Source organism: Alexandromys fortis, unplaced genomic scaffold (assembly GCF_014885135.2).
Source record: "Alexandromys fortis isolate MF-2015 unplaced genomic scaffold, M_Fortis_MF-2015_v1.1 scaffold_1, whole genome shotgun sequence".
NCBI classification, from domain to species: Eukaryota; Metazoa; Chordata; class Mammalia; order Rodentia; family Cricetidae; genus Alexandromys; species Alexandromys fortis.
In genome coordinates this window covers 38,323,043-38,342,440 of record NW_026067927.1, presented here as the reverse complement: position 1 = coordinate 38,342,440, position 19,398 = coordinate 38,323,043, and the positions used below count along the sequence as shown (strand labels likewise).

General features: G+C 46.6%; 1 protein-coding gene across 1 annotated transcript in view; it reads right to left on the bottom strand.

The window, feature by feature from the left end:
• Positions 1 to 13,400: 13,400 nt before the first annotated feature.
• Positions 13,401 to 19,398, bottom strand: part of Ntrk2 (neurotrophic receptor tyrosine kinase 2) — a 305,892-nt gene continuing 299,894 nt past the window's right edge. Inside the window, exons 17-18 of the mRNA XM_050144116.1 lie at positions 15,334 to 15,492; positions 13,401 to 13,586 (exon numbers count right to left, since the gene is read on the bottom strand). Coding sequence (XP_050000073.1) covers positions 13,401 to 13,586; positions 15,334 to 15,492 — 345 coding nt within the window. The remainder of the gene's footprint in view (positions 13,587 to 15,333; positions 15,493 to 19,398) is intronic.

Here is a 19,398-nt window from a genome sequence, read left to right as displayed (position 1 = left end):
TGCATTCGAAATGGCCTGTTGTTTGGCGGGAGTGCAGTTTGAATCCAGCCTCTGCCCTTAGCCCTGCTTTTCCACCCCCAGCACTAAAGAGCTGGCTATAAAATCCCAGCCGCCTTAGTGCCTCCTTCCGCCTTCCCACCCCTGACATGCATCATCCCACCTCCTAGCCCTAGGAGCCCCCACAGCATCTCAGTCCCTGGCATTCCTGTTTGCTCCCTTTCATCTCTGGGGCCCCTGAGAACACAAGAACAGCCATAGATTCTGGGTTTAGACAGACACAACCCTCCGTAGCTTGTCACCCCTTTGATGTTCCTTCATTGACAATGACAGTCAAACATCTTTCCCTCGTCCCGCTTCTCTACCCCTCCCCCAAAATATGCTTTCACCACAAGCCACAGAAACGCCCATCTTCCTTGCCACTCCACTGCCTTCTGTTTGGGGATCCTGAGTATTTCCAGGTAGTCAGCTACAATGCCAGCTCTCACTCTCCTCCCTCACTTAATCAATTCTTACTTGAGACTGTCAAGTATTTCTCCTGCCAGGGGAGCATTTGCTGGGGTGTGGGGTGGGCTGAAGGTGGCAGAGCTGTACTGGGGAGACTAAGAAGGATAAAGACAAACTAAGCCACCCTGTTTCCACGCATCCCACCCCAGAGGGTAAAGGTCATGACTTGGAAAACAATAGAAGCAAAAGAAACTCTTGAGCGTTCACAGAGCGTTCACATTTGGGGTGAAGACGCATTTTGTCAAGAGAACAGGGTCTGGCAGTCCCTAATACATGACTGGAGGAGGATCAGGAGTGGGTTCTGTATTTTTAGGGGTGACAGAACACTTCCGGCCTTTGGAGACTTGATATGTTAATTATAGGACCTGTGGATGTCAGCAGAAATCTTTTAAAAGAATAACTTGAGTGCCTAAAATCCCTAAAGACCGCGGAGACCGTTTTAGAAATGGCAGTCAAAGACAGCAAACGTGAAATGCGCAAATGCCTTCCTTCTACGCACAGTGGTGCTGGGCAACCAGCTCCAGTGCAGCCTCCCCCCCAATGCTGTTGCTAGGAGACCAAAGGGCTACACTTCCATCATCTCCATACTTGCTAGGAGATTGAGTAATTGGTGTCTGGATGTGAGTGTACTGTTCCAAAAATATCTCTTTAAAAAGACATGAGAGAGACGCAGAGCCAATAGGCAGGAGGACGGAGGGTGGAGTGGACTGTGTCCCTTAAAGGGCAGAGGGTTCTGAGGGTCATACCTGATGCCCCGAGAGGGAGCATAGGGACCTATTCTAGGTAGACATGGGAAGTTGTTTACAGCTCTCCTAGATTTGTGGTCAACCTCTGCCTTGTTATTTAGAACCCAATTCCTCAGTGCAGCCTAGGGCTGGGAGCAACTGAACTCTCGGGGAGGGCGATGCAGGCTGTGACTTTGCCCTTCCTATTAAGAACAGCAAGGCCAAGAGAAACTTCAATTTTTATTCTGTAGATTTTAAAAGATAAATCCATGCCCATCCTAATGCTTAATAACAGACATTGAGCCCTCTGTTGTGGGAGCAGAAAGAAACTATAACATAGTAGATTCATGTAGACATACACACATGTAAGCACACACACGTACACACACGTGTAAATGTGGTTCTTTCATCTGCAGGGAACCCATAAATTTGCTTCTGGGGCTCACGGCTGCAGGGGATTCGGAGTGAGAAAATCTGAGGGGGATGCTGAGCCCTACTTCTGGAAGCTACTTAACTCTCCATGACCCAGATACATGGTCAGTGTCCCTCTTCATCATGCCTCAGTTTCCCCAGGGAAGCACAAGTCTGGCTTGGTCATTCCAAGTCACACTCCAACTTTTCGTATTTTGGGCTTGATGTCTCATCTGCCTTTCCCATTTCCAGTCCCATCTCATTTCTTCATGGATGTGTTCACTTTTCCTTTTTAGTTAATATGGAAAATATCGAACGGGTGACTCCATTTTGCCTGTTTTCAGCTCTCCACCCCAATGTCGACATGAGGTCTGGGAGAATAGACTGGGAAGTAGAGATGGGAACTTTGAACTTGTATTCTTTCTTTCTTCCCACACTTGTCAATCAATATATAAACTGCGCGGGAATCCAACTTGAAGAACCGTGTTTTCCTCACGAATGAGGGAACCCAGTGAGGCTTTTGGGACTTGTGAACTCTGTACCCCAATGTTACACAGGAAAACTGAGGATCTTAGGCCTTTCCCACTGCCACATGCTTCCATGTTCTGGAAATTCATCAAGAATTGGGAAGCGTATCTCTGGCCCCAGTTCTGCACCGTAGGGTTAAGACCTTATATGCCAGAAGGGGTAGAGGGGGATGGGCAGCCTGGAGTCCTCCTGGGAACACTCAGAAGGAAGATGCCACAATCTGTGGAAATGTGCTTCAGGGGAATGTGGAGTGTGCACAGAATGTCCTGCATTCTTCTCGCTGTGTGCCTGAGAAATTTATTCATTTATTCAGCAAGCGTTTTTTTTTTTTTTTGAGGCACTGCTGCTGCCAGCCCCTCCCCTCATTAGGTATTCGTTCACATGGCCCAGACACATGGTCGATGTCCCTCACCGTTCATCCAGAGGGAAAAATGGCTCTCATTGCCTCACAGAACGACGGGCTCCATGCCTCCCTCCTCTAAATACTCCACACTCTCCGAGGTTAAACCTTTACATGCTGTGAAGGATGCTCTCCAATCACTCCCACGAGTGTCTGTCTTATTTTGTTCTTGAACACTCCCAGTGACACAAGCCTCAGACACTTTGTTTCCTGTGATAATGAGCCCAGTGTCTAATCATCGTGTAAGCAGATGTTCCTTAGGAAAAACAAATAAAATTAAAGCTATCTTTAGGTTAGCAAATTCCCCACCTCCACCCTAGGCTGAGCAAGCAAATAAGCAAGCCTTTCACCTTCTCCTCCTGCCGGTCTCCTTTAGACGGTGAGGCCAGCTACCCCATGGAACACCAAGGCTTCCTTAGTTTACTTAGTTGTCAGAGTACAAAAGGAAAGTTTTCTGAGAGACCTGGGGTGGGGGTGGCGTAAAACGGCTGCACAAAACAATTTGTTGTGTGGACACAGTGTTGACCTTTGAAAAGTTACTTTCTCTTTGGGTTAAAAACGAGCAAAGCCTGGAGAACAGGTGAAGAAAATGAGCTCTGTGGCCGAAGAGAAACCTGGGAGCTGGGGGTTGTGCGTTGACTTCTCTCATAGAGACACAGGACTCGGGTTTTTTCCCCTTTCTTCTGGGTATTTGGCAGGCTTTCCGGAGTTTTCAGTAGAGGGCTGGATGTGGAGGAGAGAGTACAAGGGAGCCATAAAGAAGTGCCAAGTAATGATGAACGAGAGTTATTCTGTGCACTCCCAGGAGGTCTGAGACCATGGGCAAGAGTTGGAGGAGGCAGCTGTTGCTTCAGCACCAGGAAGTCCTTGCTAAAGACACTGCAAAATGCAAACGAATTGGGAAGTGGAGGGAAGAGTTGCTCACATAAATTTCCCTGACTTGGAGCCCTGTCCCACTGCAAGGATGTGCAGGGCATTGTCCCCTCCCATGGTGCAATCTTACACAACTGCAAGGCTATCACAGAACCCAAAGATTCCTCTGGTCCACATTCAGCCTCTACCTGGCCCTTGCATGTGAAGTGTCACCAAACCAGACTCAGAAAGTCCACTATTGTCTCATAAAACAGTAAAGTCCCCAAACCAAGGGAGCATTAAATAACTTTACAACACACTTTCTAAAAGTCGATTCTAGGAAAGCCCCTCTCCAAGGCATCATCTTGAAGAGGCCACAGAAGTATTTGCATTTGGAAGGAATGTTTCCATTTATTATTAAGGAGGGGCTGTAAGGAATGTTTAATTGTGCATATCTGGGGATAGTAAGTTCTTTTAAAAGGGAAACAATTATTGTATCTCAATACAGAGCTAGTTCCAGGACAGGCTCCAAAACCACAGAGAAACCCTGTCTCGAAAAAAAAAAATTAAAAAATAAATAAATAAATAAAACTTAACCATTTCCATTCATAAACTTGTGCCTGGATTCCCTGGGGTCTCCAAACTGAAGCAGAAAGGAAAAGGACTCTGTTTACATGAGGGCGTTTGAAGTCATTGACGGCCTTGTAGTTTATGGTTTCAAGGTGTAGCTTAGCACCCCTGACTCTGAAATGGAAGCCAGCGTCCGACATAGCTGTTAAACAAGGAATCTAAGACTCAGTGGGCTGACTCTGCTAGGCCTGTGTTGTTTCTGTACACAGGAATGCCACCGCCCTCCCTGAACATCTGCTTTGCTGGGCTTGTGCTTCGAGCTTGGGCTTCACCCACCCAGCCACTAATGTGAGAAAAGGTGACTGGAAATTATGGGTCAGAAGGTCATCAAAGTGTCTGCCTGCATGTAGCTTGTATTCTAGATACAGAAAACAGCCAGGGCAAAGTGATGATTTAGACATATACTATTATTAGGCAAATAAGGATAAATGCCTGCCATACGCACAACATGTGTGCTGCTCTGAGAACAGACAAGCACAATTTGGAGGAATACATAGGCTTCTGTGTGCCAAACCCCAACTGGTAAGTCTCGTGCCATCACTATACCTGAGGCTCGGGGAGCACCGTGGTGGGTAGGTAGTGCTGTCTCTACACCTGAGGATCGGGGGAGGGCCTTGCTCCTGCCTCAACATGGTGTGACAGACTTTGTTGACCTCCCCAATGGGGGACCTCATCCTCTATGAGGAGTGGGTGGGTGCTGGGGTGGGGAGAAAGTGGGGGAAGTGGGAGGAAGGGGGAAGGGTAAGCTTGGATTTGTATGTAAAATTCAAAAAAGATTGTTCAGAAAAAGAAATGAAGGTAGTGACTAAGTGGTGTTTAATTTCGAAAAAAGGTCAATATGAGGAAGTTTGTTAATTAGTTTGTTAATTAGGGACATTAGATTGTTTTTCCCTTGTTTTGGAGTTGTGGCTGGCTCTAAAGATCAGAAATGGAATCGTTATATGAACATCATTATTTTTACATGGGTAGGCAGAAGAATGGATCAAACCAAACTCTAATGCCCAGAGTGGAGCCCCCAGTGGTGAAGGCTCCCTCAAGGCCAACTCTCTAAAGCCCAGAGTGGAGTCCCCGGGGATGAAGGCTCCCTTTGTCCTCTAGAGGTCTTTGTCCATGTCTGAACTGAGTAGCGTCAGGGCTGATCCTGGCAGAAGCCCACCCTCACATCTGTTTTGATTTTGCATTCTACACAAGGCCCAGGGGAGAAAGAAAGCTCCTGGTCTACATAGGGGGCACAATCTGGATAGTAAGTAAATCATGCTAGTTTGAAGGAATTTTCTGTGAGCTGTGTTTTCACTCTGAAACTCTGCCTGTAGATAGCAGGAAGGGAAAGATAAGCTTGGGCTGCCCACAGTTCTAGCCATGAGAAATGACCAACTAGAGATAGTACAACAAAAGCCATCCTTAAATCCCAATTCTAACCCCAACCCACCTCTCGCTTCAGAACTCCATTGCTAGATAATTCCCTCTATCTATGGGCTCATCCTCCACCAGACAGGGGGGTGAACCGCTACAGACTCAATGCCATGAAGCACAGCTTCCCAGAAACTCTCTGGTCTCCTGGAACCAGGACTCTTGGCTTCATCTGTCTGCCCATAGGCCCACCCCTACTGGCACAGACCATTAAACTATTTCTCTCAGTCTTTGAGGGCCCAGGAGTCTGTATCCTGAGCTCTGAGTTAACATTGCTGGCTCTAACTCTAGCCAAAGGCTTCCTTCTCCCAGCCGGACGCAGCGTTTCTGTCTATTGTCTGGAGCCGTGAGAATGCGAGGAATTCATGTATGAATCTTCCCGGTGCACAGTCAACACATACTTCATGCGTCAGCTTCTCGCAGTTTATCCTCCTGGCCAGTTTTAAATTCTCCGTGCTGGAGATCCTGTGTCTGTAGGCTGATGCCTTAGCTCCTAGGGTTGATAGAGCATTGTATGAGTTGCATGTTAAGTGCTGTGTGTGGTTTCCTGCCCATGATGCTATTGGGGTAGTGTAACTTTTCAGAGGTGGGGTCATGTTAAGGAAGTTAGATTCACTGGAGGTGTGCCCTGGAAGGGGATATTAACACCTGAGTGACTATTTCTTCATCATCCTCTCCTTTCCCTTCCCTTCCTCTGCCTCTGTCTCCCTTTATCTGCCTCTCTCCTATTTGGCTACCCTGAAACAAACATAACTCTTTTGCCATGTTCTCCAGCCACCACCAGATCAAAGCACCAGAGCCCTGGGATCGTGGACCGAGACCGTGAGGCCCAACAAACTTTTCTTTGCATGTGGCTGATCTCAGACACTTTGTCACAGGGACAGGAAGCCTGGTGACATTTCCACAGTGTCTGGCTAAGCTCCAAATGCAGTCCCTTTGAAAATGAAAGAAAGTCAATAAAGTCGGTTATGAAATCATAACCCAGCAAAGAAGACACATGAACAGAAGATATAGGGAGGCAGAAATTGGTGTGAGGTGATCAGCAAACACCGGAAGCCACCAAAGTCCACAATGGTGAGAATAGGTTCTCCCATGAACCTTTGCAAGGAGTACACGCCAGCCCTCTCACCGACAGACTTCTGACCTCTAACACTGTGTAAATAAACCTGTGTTATCTCAAATAGCTTATTTGCTGTATTTTGTTACCATAGCCAAGAAGAACTAAAGCATACACCTAGCACTCTATACAATCCTTTCAAATAGGTAACTTCTTTTTCTTTTTCAAGACAGGGTTTCTCTGTAGCTTTTTCAGGGTTTCTCTGAAGCCTGTCCTGGAACTTGCTCTATAGACCAGGCTGGCCTTGAACTCACAGAGTCAGTGTGCCTGTCTTTCTGTTAAGTAGTGACAGTACTCAGGAATAATGTCCACATCGTAGAAGCTAAGCATCCTAAGGGTGCATGAAAGGAGTATTTGGGAGAAGGAAGGCTGCATGGGACATACAGAGAAACTAGGGAAGGTTCTAGAACACGACTTTGGTTTTCAAGTTTCCGTGGTTATCACTGTAATTGTAGCAATGATAGAAATAGGAAATGTGGCGTGGCATAGTTGGGATTTCTAGATTAAGTTGAGGCTGATCGAGGTTCCGGTGGTTACATTTTTTTCTTCCTTAATTGAGTGAGATATATAATCATGTTCGAAATTTTGGACCTTATGCAACTCTGAACTTTCTAGTCTCTGCTCAGTTGCCATAATTTGTTACCCTAAGAAAATATACATCCTCACCACTGGGGGGAAGTGTGTAAGAGGCAATGGTTAAGGGTGTTTGCTTTCAAGTAGACACAGCCAAACTGCATGTTTCTGGAGCCTATACCAGGAGAGCTGTTTGGATGCTTCTCAGCCTTCCAGAGCCTCAGGGGGAAGAGGCCAGACACTGGGAGAGGCTACTGTGAAGCTCTAGGAAACACTTCTACCTCTGCTTTGCCCACTTTCCCAGGGACACCCAACTCCAGACCACTGCAATCCACTCAGGAGATTGTTTGCACCTGTGCTTTTAGACGCCACAGGTTTCTCTTCTCACTCCTGCCCAGCTGGAAGAGTTACCACTAGCCTGTTGTGGCAGTTTAAATGTACATGAACTGAAATTAAACACAATTTCACACTCTGTTCGACAGCCAAAGACCTGCTAGCCACAGGTGGCATCAGGATGCCACACTGGTTGGTGAAGACAGAAATGCCACGTAATGTCAGGGTGTGAAGGAACAGGCAACTGCATTCTGTGTGTAACAGTGTGATTTAAAAGTTCAGTGGTGAGGTCAGAGACCACTTGTTCTCACTGCCTTCAGGCAGTGAACTCCGTGGCATCTCTGAAGATGCCTGCATTTAAAGCTGCTGTGCTGTGCTCCGTAGACGCCCTGCTCATCTTTAGAAAGTACACCATCGCCACGTGTAGCCTCCCGTGGAGGGCGTTGTTTATTGTAAGACGTCATTTTTTTTTTTTTTATTAAATACACTGTAGTACAAGAGACATTCCATGTCAGGTTGAGAGAAGCTGGTCACATGATTTACAAACATTTTTTTTTTAAACACTGTATTCAGGTGTCACTTTGAAATCAGCCAAGATGCAGTGAGTCTCAGAAAAGCACTGGACCTCAAAACAGATCGCAAAAAACAAGTGAGAGCCGGTAAAAGTCGGCACAGAGACGTCACATTAAAGGGGAAAAAAAAAAAAAAAACTGAAAGATAGAGTTCTAAACACCAGGTCTCTGTTGGAGGGGTAGCACATCTGCAGAGAGAGGTTGAGATGAGTGTGTGTGGCCTGGGTATGTACAAACATCTGTCCGGGGCCCAAGCCAGGGTAGGCATCCACGTCTTTAGGCAGGTTGGTCAGGAACGCGGGGAGAGAGATATTTCGCCATAATATGTTCATTCCTTAAGAGAGTACATATTTAAAATTCACATTTAATTCAAATACCTTGTATTGAAAATATTTCCAGCTGTTGTATACATTTTAAGCAACAGTAAGCTATACGAGCTGTAAGATAGAGACCTCTGCATCAAGTTTCATTTCTCCATTGCCCATGGTTTTCCTTCCTGCTCAAACATACAGCCACAAGCAGCTCATGATACTTTGGCTAGCTCGTTGGACTTTCAGTCAACCTCCACTCAGGATCGTTTTTCTTAACTCGCAGAATAAAAAAAATAAAATAAAAAACGTGGACCTGGCCCAGAACGCATAGGCTGCAAAAATGACGTCACCGTCTTTTTCCCATCTCGTCTCCTGAGATGCACGTCAGGATGGCAGCATAGTTGCTTGGAGGTGGTTGTGAGATTCACAGTGTTTCGCTTGCAACACATTTACATGTATGTAATTTTTTTTGCTTCATGTTGGTGATGGATGGATCGAAAGCTTATAAATAAATAGAACGTAAATAAATGAAGTCGAAGGGTCTAAAGAAGGGAAGGAAGGTGCCACAGCGAAGAATAGTCAAGAACCTTTGACTGGAGCAGCAGAGATGGAGCCCAGACAGACAGCAAGAAACTATGCCCTCCTGCACTACTGTTTTACCTGTGAGCCCCTCCCACCCGGTTCTTTACAATAGCACTTGAAATTCATGTCCGAGCTATCACAACCTGAGTCTCTACATTCCTGTTACATGTTGTGAAGAATTGGCTTAAACTGCAAAGTTGGAAATCTGGGGACTTGGGACATTCGTTAGCCATTCCTCTCATGAGGTTTCCTTTAACAGGGCCAAACCTGTTGGGAAGTGGAAGTCCTCTAAGAGGGGAGAAGGAGCGATGAGGGTGCATGTGTCTGTGCTGACAATTCTAGAAGTTAGACATGACAATGCCAGGTGTCGCTGGCAGTCCCATTTGCAAAAGGACAGGCTCACGACAGCCCGTGACCAGGGATCCCGCTGTCCGCACCATGGCTTTCTCCCCATGTGGGTAAGGGGTGACTACAAGCTGCCCATCTTGCTGTGGGTTCTTGGGTGTTTTATCATCAGCCTTCAAGACACTGGTCTCCCAACAGTCTGCATCTAGAAGGGGATCAGAGCGGGAAGGGTCAGCACAGCACAGCTCTCCTCCCCTGGAGCTGTACCTAAGGAGACCATTTGTCTGCCTTTTCCCTTCACAGAGAGCCGGAGAGCAAGCTGAACGTAGGGGATGGCTTTTCAGTCCGTTGTCTCGGGGAATTGTGACTTCAACAGATCTTCCATCCAAGGACTGCCCGGAGTTGAAAGCTGGTGTGGTCCTTACCCACACGGAGAACGGAAACACGAACTGCCATACGACATTGGATAGTTTTGGTTATTTAGCAAATTTTAAGCAAATTATTCATATTGCACCCTACTTACAATTAATTATTCTATTACCATGTGCCTATATGTTTATACATAAACACACAAACACACTACAGATGTGCATTTGTATATGTATAAATCAAGTGTTTATAACATATTATATATATATATATATAAGTACACGAAAACACTACAAATGGAGCTGATGTGAGCGTGTGTGCATGAATTCCGATAGAACCCTCGAGAGCAGTGTTGGAAGCATTTTCTCGATGAGGTTTATTGTGACATCATTTTAGTGCATGGGAATCAGAAGACGCCAGGAGCAGAAGCACATGAGAGAAAATCCCCTCTGCTTGGACTGTGTGTGTTCCCGTCTGTCCTAACCTCCTCCTGCTTCACAGACACGCTAGCACGCCTCCTTTCCTGAATGCCGTGTGTGTGTGTGTGTGTGTGTGTGTGTGTGTGTGTGTGTGTGTGTTAGCACGTCCAGGGGCAGACTTGGGTGAAGCCCATGGTCTCTGAGCGTCCAAGTCTCAATTCCCTCGTGAAAAATAGGAATAATTTGCCAACACATGCAAAAAGTGCTCCGAAACCATCAAGGGTTTGGAAATGAAGTGGATGATGGAGTTTGGGATGGAGAATTTGGTTCGCTACCACCGTGCTTGTCCTGTTCGGAGAGGGATACGTTTTAGAGCAAGAATGTTTCTTTTCTAAAAATTAAAATACCACAAGAAAGGGAGTAGTCGATGAATAATGATAACTATTTTAAGATGTTATGTCCTTGGCTCATCCAACTACTTAAAAAGCCAGCAGATGTTCTGCAATGCTCTGACATCGGCACATGTTCTTGAGACAACAGAAGGACTAATAATAATAATAATTATTAATAATAATCAGTATAAATAACTATAAAATTTTGCGCTTGCATAGACATTTTCATTTTAAGACCTTCAGGGACTTTTCAAAGCAGTATAAGGAATCTCTCTCTCTTTCTCCTCTCTGTCTTTCTCTCTTTTGCTTTTTTTTCTCCTGCCAAGGAAAACACTGAACTCGAATGGAATGCTTCCCTGTTCTCACTGCAGACCTTTGATATAGACCTGCAAGGCTTCCCTACCATTGCTTCTTCCCAGGGCCATCTCCTTGGCTGTCTGCTGAGCAACTTGCAGCTTTTTCTCCCGGGGCAACTGGTCTGACTCGCAGCAACAGACCCGTGCAAGTTCTCTGGTCATCGCTGATGGAATCTAGAACAGCGTGGATGCACCCATCTGTCCTAGGAATCTACAACAGCGTGGATGCACCCATCTGTCCTAGGAATCTACAACAGCGTGGATACACCCATCTGTCCTAGCTTTGCAGCGCCACAGCTCCACAGTGTTGTGACAGTACCGTGGGTCCTTTATAGGATATATACCTGTCTGTATATATCACAGAGATATGGCTTTCGATATATTAGTATAGGTATCCTGGAGGGGTTTCTCATGGACGAAGAGGACAAATGACTCCCATCTCTCACGGGCCAGTGCCACAGAAAGGACCCTAGATAGCGTCTGCTTTATACGACCCCTCCCTTGAGCGGGTCCACTGGATCTCTTCCTGGTCTCTGTTCATTTACACTGAGGTTTTTATTTTATTTTATTATTTTTATTTATTTATTTTGAGAACCTGCTTTCAAAGTCTATACTAGAAAACACAGTGCTCCAGAAATTAATGGGCACAAACGAAACCTACCCAGAACTCTGGCACCTTCAGAAATAAACTCCAAAGAAGTGCGCTAAGGTGAATTCAATCACCCGCTTCCAATCTGGCTCATGTAACAAAGATGTCAAGTTTATCAAACTTCCCCTCACAGAGGGGGACAGAGAAGTGGAAATGCTGTTTTCCCTTGGTCTAACTGACTGCCCTAGTAACTGTAAATTTCTACTTAAATTTACACTTTCTCTTAGTAAAACCCATAATCATACTCAGAAGCGTATTTCCAGGCTCAGTCTGGGCACAGCCTCCCATCAGCCATACTGCACAGATTTTTCAGGTTTTTTCTTTCCTTATTCTCCTTCTCCTTCTTCTTCCTTTTTTAAAAAACTTTTTAATGGAGTATAGATAACAAAACAGCACACTGACAATGAGTACGTAGGAGTGAACCGCTCTCCCAAACAGAGCCCAGAGCAAGAGACTTGACCCGGACACTAAATGTGAACTCGGGTGCTGTCCCCAAGAGTTTTTCTTCCCCTCAGGGATGGGTCCGCCTGTCCTATCCCACACTGCTGTGGGGCTGAGGCGGATGAAGACACCCAGGCATCAGCATCCCTACGGCCAAACCCATCCCCACCAACTGCAGCAGCACGCTTTCAGCTGCTGGTCTCGCCCATCCCTACGTTGCATACGTCAGACCTTCTATGGCTCTGCCCTGCCCATGTGGCACCACGAATGGAGCGGTCCTTTCTGCAGACAGGTGTTGATTGACAAAGACCATGCACTTTTTTTTTTTTCACAGTTAAAAGACAGATGAGAGTGGAGGGTTGGGGCTGGAGGGAATTGTCTGGAAAGTTCAAGGTGAGAGAAACGTGCCTCGGAATTGAGAGTGCTTCCTGTCATTTTCAAGGACTCAGATTTCCCCATCTGACCCAGAAATAATATCTGAGCAAGAATCTCCCTCTTTTCAACTGAACTTGACAAAGTTCGGTAGGTAACCCTTGAGGAACGCGTCAACTCTGTCACCATGCCCGACCACAATGTGCTGTCGGAATGCGCGATGTGCTGTCTGGGTCCCACGGAGGCCATCTTCACTTTCCATTGAAGGCCAGTTCTGTGCCTGGAAACTCTGTCCACGGTGCAGAGTTCAACACCCTCTTTCCTCCTCAGGAAGGTCCTCAGGGGACGGTGCCGAACGGTTGCGGGATTTTCCTCAGCAGGGGCTGACCCCAGATGATCCCGTTGGCTGTCTCTGTTCTGGTCGTTCTGTAGTTTATAGCCACACTTCTCTCTCTCTCTCTGGATCTCATCTCCCACAGATAATGTCTTCCTAGATTGTATACAACTTTCCCTTTACACACAGGCTAAAGCCTTCAGAAAACAAGGAGATAAATAAATAGATAAATAAATAGTTAAATAAATAAACAGGAGTGAATCCATAGAAATGCCCGTGTCTGTACATCGGAAGTGGCGCTTTAAGTCAGATGTTTGGTTTCCCTTTTTTCATCCACATCGAAGGCAGGAGTACAACAAGGCATTGCTAGTTGTGGTGGGCAAACTGGAGTGTCAGCTGATATAACAAATTAGGGTTTTGTTTAAGGCCTTTGTCTATGTACAGTCAATAGGAATACAGAAGCCAGATTGTTCAAGGAGAGAGGCTGAGGATCACGAAGCAGGGAAGACCCAAAGTAAAAGGTGAAAGGGCGAAAGAAAGAAAGAAACCTAAGGAGATGCGGGAGAGAGAAAGAGACAACGCCAAAAGCGAGTTAACACTGTCTGTGGATGGAGAAGTGCACACTGCTTCTCTCCGAAAGCCGCTCCCTGTCTTGTTAATACTGTCAGAACAACGAAGGACAGCAAGGTTATGACACCCAGCGGCAGGTAAGAGGTTTGTCATGTCGGCCAGTCTGAGGAGTGCATCGGGAAGGGCGGATCTAGGGAGAAGGGCCCTAGCCTAGGATATCCAGGTAGACAGGCGATGCCTTGGCCAAGTTCTGGAGGAGGGTGTGGATGCCCTTGATGCTCTTCCTCATGTGTGGTTCCCTCTGCCAGCATCCCAGCATCAGCTCGTACACCTCCTGCGGGCACGTGCGAGGCCGCTGCAGGACTCGGCCCTGGGTGATGCATTCTATGACCTGCAGGGAGAGCAGAGGCAGGGTTAGCAGAAGAGCCATGGGTGTGGGATGTCAGTGCAGGAGGAGCAAGAAAGGGCCTCTCCTTTCTTTAACTTTTTAAGAAGTCAAGTCAAGCTATTATGTTTGTTTCTGGAGGCCAGCATGCTAATTTGAGGCAGACGTGTTTATACATATACAAGGTGTACTGACTACATCAGGACAATCAGTACGTGCATCTCCTGAGCCATTCACCATGCCTTTGTGCCGGCAGCCTTCTACCTCCTCCCTCCTAACTTTTCACAGAGTCCTGGCTTTATTATATGGGGCTGCATGTCCTTCCACTGTGCCGATGTACCAGCTCCTAGGGAGGAGCTGCCAATTGGCTACCAGCTGAGGTTTGCTCTTTTAAAATGTTTCTTTTGTAGTTCTTCATTGAAGATATAATAAGCGTACCACCTACAGTCACAATGCAGTGCTGCAGGGTTCTAGAATCATCTGCTCCTGTGTGCCTGCATGCTGGGGCTGGCCTGCAGCTTCCCTCTCTACCCTTTCAGCAAACCTTCCCTTGTGGATTTCCAGTGGGAGAGATAGGTTTTTGCTTTAGGTGTGGTCTTGCTATGCAGCCCAGGCTGACCTTGAACTCGTGGTCCTTTCCCTCAGCCCCAAAGGAAACCCTTTTACTGCTTTCTCACAAGGGAGAGAGCCACTGTGGTTTTACAAAGCTGGCAAAGGCCTGATCTATTATTCACAGAGGCTGGTCTGAGGAGCACCGAGAAAGCCCCGCATGCTCCAGGTTTTACCGGCTGGAGAGAGAACTCAGACTGCTTTTGCCTAAGGTGTTGACTGACAGGGACCCCTGGCAGCAGATGTGATTAGGATCACTGCATATCAGAGCTGAATTAAAGGACAGGCATGGATCTGAGAGGGACAGAAGATGGCTGAGCGAGATGCTGTGCTTCAAACACAGACATGCTGCTGGCTGCTGTCCCGTGGGCTCCAGATGTGCACCCAGACAACAGCAGATTGAAAATACACGGGGGAAAAATAACATCTGTACTGAGCATGTGCATTTTTTTCTTGTCATTATTCTCCGAACATATAGCTATTAGCACCTTATCTGCATGTACTGTTACTGTAAATGAGCTGGCTATGACCCCGGAGGAGACCAGGCAAGCTCTTGCACATGCTACATTATCCTATCCACAGGAAGGACTTGGAGTGTTCTAAATTTTGGTCTGGGGCCGGGTGAGGGCAGGGTCTTAGAACCAATCCCGATGGATTCCAACAGGTAACTATAGTTTGCAAAGGAGTTGGAAAAGGCAAACCAAGCTTGAGCTTTTCACTAGGCGTTAACTTCTAGTAAAATCTGAAGAAGGAAAGGGCCTTAGAACTTCTCTGGAACAGTGCAGAAATGCTTGCCAGACTCAGGGGCACGGATCGCGGAGGCTGCTCTTAGTCTGTTAGATGAACAGGTGTGAAATTACTCCTCCACCCTGCCGTGAGAGGGAGCAAGTTTGGGTCCGCAAACCTCTCTTTCTCCAAAGTTATTAAAACGAGTCTGCAAAGAACTGCTGCCTCAAGCGAAGCCATGTATGACTGTGGGCTGGTTCCCAGCTCAGGAGCCCCCAGACCGAGGCTGCATCTTAGATTCCCGCTCTGGCGGTGGTGGCGGTGGTATGTGTGTGTGTGTGTGTGTGTGTGTGTGTGTGTGTGTGTGTGTGTGTGAATGTGCCTGTGTGTTCAGGGGTCCCTCCAAACCACTACACACCTCGTTGTTTGATAGCTGATACCAGGGCTGCTTGCCGTAGGTGAAGATCTCCCACAACACGACGCCCAGGCTCCAGACGTCGCTCTCCGTGGTAAATTTCCTGTACATGATGCTCTCTGGAGGCATCCAGCGGATAGGCAGCATCGTGTGGCCACCAACCTGGCAGGAGAAGCATGAACAAGGAGCGTCAGTCATCTGGAGCCAGTGTGGCAGGTGGCCCTTACGAGGGATATGGACCTTCTCCGTCACCTCAGGTAACAGAGTCAGGGGCAGAGACGAGTCAAAACAAACTTCCAAATATAACTTGTTCTTTTCCTTTCCTCAAAGTCAGAGGCGAGTAGAGACCGTTATGATTTACTAAAGCCTTCATGAACTTCCTGTTGGAGGAACTGACCTGTCTATTAATTAATAAACATGATAATTTTGAACCAAGATAACAAGTAAAGGGCCCTGCATTCTACCTTAGTGGTACCCAAGATGAAATTTATTATTTCCATTTTACTGACAGGCAACCACATGTACATGGTACAAAAATCATATTTTTTTTGGACTCAAAGCTTTGGATTCTCCTCTCCAATAGGGTGATGCTATGTAGCTTATTAACTGCAATAAATAAATTTGTTTTAAGAGGAAAATGCCCCCTTGAGTGAAAACACAAGCTGTGGCAGCACCTGGGGACAGCATCAGTGCGCTCACAGAAACCTGATTGACGCAGGAGGGCGGTGCACGGTTCTCCACGTTGTGGAGGAAAAAAAAATGCCATTTCAGGTTTGCCAGTCATCAGGCTGTCTGACCGCTGTGCAGTAGTCATGTGGCCTGCGGATCAGATGTGTTAGTGTGAACGAGGCCCCAGGACACACTGACAGCCGTATGGTTTAACATGAACACCTCATGGAGTCACTGCCCAGGTTCCGTTCTCAATCAATCTGTGACTTTTTATATGAAGGAAGTGTACCTGCCCATGTGTCTGGAAATGGTGGTGACATTTCCTCCTAGACTACAACCAGTGTGGTCAAAGACCCTGACCAGCCAAGAGGAAGTACACTGTGGGCACGCTAAGGTCAGACTGTGAATACTGGTCTGGTTGACCCTTCAGTTCCATGCTCAGAACACTGACAAAGAGAAGCTGTACATGGAAGGACCAACATTTCCAGATTCTCAGAAGGACCTTGCTGACTCTGAGGACTGTTAACTGTAACTTGGCTCAACCAACAGAGCTAATAAGAACAATGTCTGAGGGCCAAGGACTCCATAAAATAAAGTAAACTGAGAAAAATGTATTCCATTCTAAAAACACACCAAGGAAAGCGTGGAACCTCGTGATTTTGATAGTGATTCACATAGAATAATCAGATAAAAATTAAAATTACAGCTATGTTTTGGAGTTGACTATCCCCCAACTCTATTGGCTTGGACCGTATTTTAAGAAAAGAATCTCTGGAGAAAATCCTGAAAGTAAATCTCTTTGAGTTATAAATCAATGAATTTACTATTTTTAAACAACAGTGCCTGTCCAATCATTACAACTACACAATTATATGTTTGTTTTTACTGCCTGTGCACAATTTGCATGCAGTGCCTGTGGAAGCCAGAAGAGGGCATCAGATCCCCGAGACGATTTTACAGTTGGTTGTGAGCTGCCATGTGGGTGCCAGGAACACAGGAGTCTGCAACAAATACTCTTGGCAGCTGAGCCACCTCTCCAGTCCCATAATCCATGTCTTAACTAAGCAATTCACAGTATATAGTCTGTCGTCATAGGGCAGTAAACAGTGAAAAGTTCTGTACGACTTGACAATTCCTTCTTTCTCTTTTGGAAACTAGGGTTTGGTGAAATGAAAGAAGTTTCTGGCCAAGTATACGCATAAACTGGTGACTGAAAGCACGGACAACAGCTTCACCTCTTCCCTTCATACAGACAGCCTGGCTCCTTTCCATTATGGCTTGCTTTGCGCGCACACACAGCGTCTTTATTTGTGGTAGCAGTGAGCGAGGGATGCAGAGTCCATTTCCCAGAGACAGCGGTGATGGAAGACGGAAGTGATGCCATTAGCCATTCCTTCCCTCCTGTTGGCTTCTCACAACGTGCAGCCCACCCTCTCTGTCCACGTTCACTCCCCTCTCCTCTGCAGTCACTGTTCTCAGCGATGCCCTAGCAGTCGGTCCAGGACTAATCCTGACGCCCCTTATCTCCCCTATTGTCTCTCTGGTGTGAAGTCAGTTCCACCAGCAGTACTGCACCTGGGCTCCCCCTACTCACCTCTTGTTTCCTTACACAGCCATTCTCACCCCTGCAATTCGGTTCCCGATACACTCCATTCTGTGTTTAGTGGAGTCTCACAGGAAGGTTGAGAACAGACCAATATCTAGCTCACTTGGGAAACACAGGTGTTTGAAGACAAGCTATGTTGACCTGGGACCTTCTCAGCTTGACCAGCAAAGACCAATGATGCCTGGGGGGCCACTTTCAGCTTGTGGTATTTACTCAGCAAGTGAGCGATAACTTGTTTGGAAGCCAGAAATCTGACTCCCTCAGAAACAAGCTGGCCAGAGGGCAAGCCCCATTAAGAGATGATTGGCTGCCAGAGGCTTTGGGCTGCATTAAATATTGAAGGGGCTCCTGGACCTCCGTATCACACCCGCACACGATGGCTTGGCTTCAGCAATCTCCCCCATCTGTTCCTTAAAAATTCATGAAAGCCGTAAACTTTCAGCAACTGACGGGTCTCCTTTGCTCCCAGTGGATGGCATTATAGCAGAAGGTTAAACACAGCAATGCAGTGACAAGGTCTTTTCCTGAAGAAGAGCCTGGGAGGAACCTTGTGGTTGTACTGTGGGCTGTGACCACATCCAGGAGGGTGAGGGTTGTGTTGTAAAGCATGACCTAGGACTCCCATGGGACCAATGTTGAATGGGGAATAGTGCCTGGAGAGAAATCCAGCTCTTCTTTTTAACTCCTGAGTGATGCAGAAGTGTCTGGCCAACCTGTCGTGCACACCAATCCCGAAACTGCTGAGATTTAAAACCTTGACTATCCATGTTCGTTTCTTCACATTTTCAGACCGATTGGTCATCGTGTGGTGACTTCAAGGCTAAATGCTGTTGGCTTAAGAGAGGATGTCTTCAACCTTTCTGTTAACACTTTTTCCAGATGCCTTTCCACAGTCAAGCCATCTCCAGCCAGAACGAGGCAGGTTATCACGTGGGTCGAAGAGGAGCACCACAGACCATCATCACTGCGCTCTGACACTGATTCTAGGGTGACCGTGAGCCACATTCAATGCACAGTTTTCACTGAAGATTTCTTACATTTCTTATCATAAAATAATTCGAGTAATACAAAATCATATTTGTTTGCATCTTGGGTTTGTGTGTGTGTATGTGTGTGTGGTGTGTGTGTGTGTGGTGTGTGTGTGTGTGTGTGGTGTGTGTGTGTGTGTGTAGTACTTCCATGTCCTTCAATTCTGCAATACTGGTATTTAACTAAAAAATATTGTTGTAAAATTTAATGAATTACTCTTTGAAAAGCCATTGGGGCAGACCCCAAAGTCTTAAGTGACATGACTCATATACCATTCTTGAAAAGGCAGAACTATGGTTGTAGACAAGCTATGGTTGCCTGGGTTGGGAGGAGAGGAAGGGCCTCCTGTATTAAGAGAGAGAGGCGTTGGACTGACAGAAGGATTATTTCTTGAGTGTGGGGACCTGATGTAAATGACTGCAACTATAGTTGAGAGATAGCTCAGTGGTTCAGAGCATGTAATGATCTCGCTGTGGACTGGGGTTTGGTTCCCGGCACCCACATGGCAGCTCTGGCCTCCAAGGGCACTGCATACACATGACATACAGATAGATATGCAGGGGAAATGCCCATATATATAAAATAAAATAAATCTTTTAAAAATGACTCTACTTGCCAAAATTCATAGAGATGTAAAGAAGAAAAATTCTGCTATGTGCATCGCGTGCCTTAGTGAATCTGAGTTCAATGGTTCGAGTGGCCGTGGGGAGCGCAAGGCTTGCTGGGTGTGCTGGCTGCTGCTGGCTACACATTTGGTTACCGCT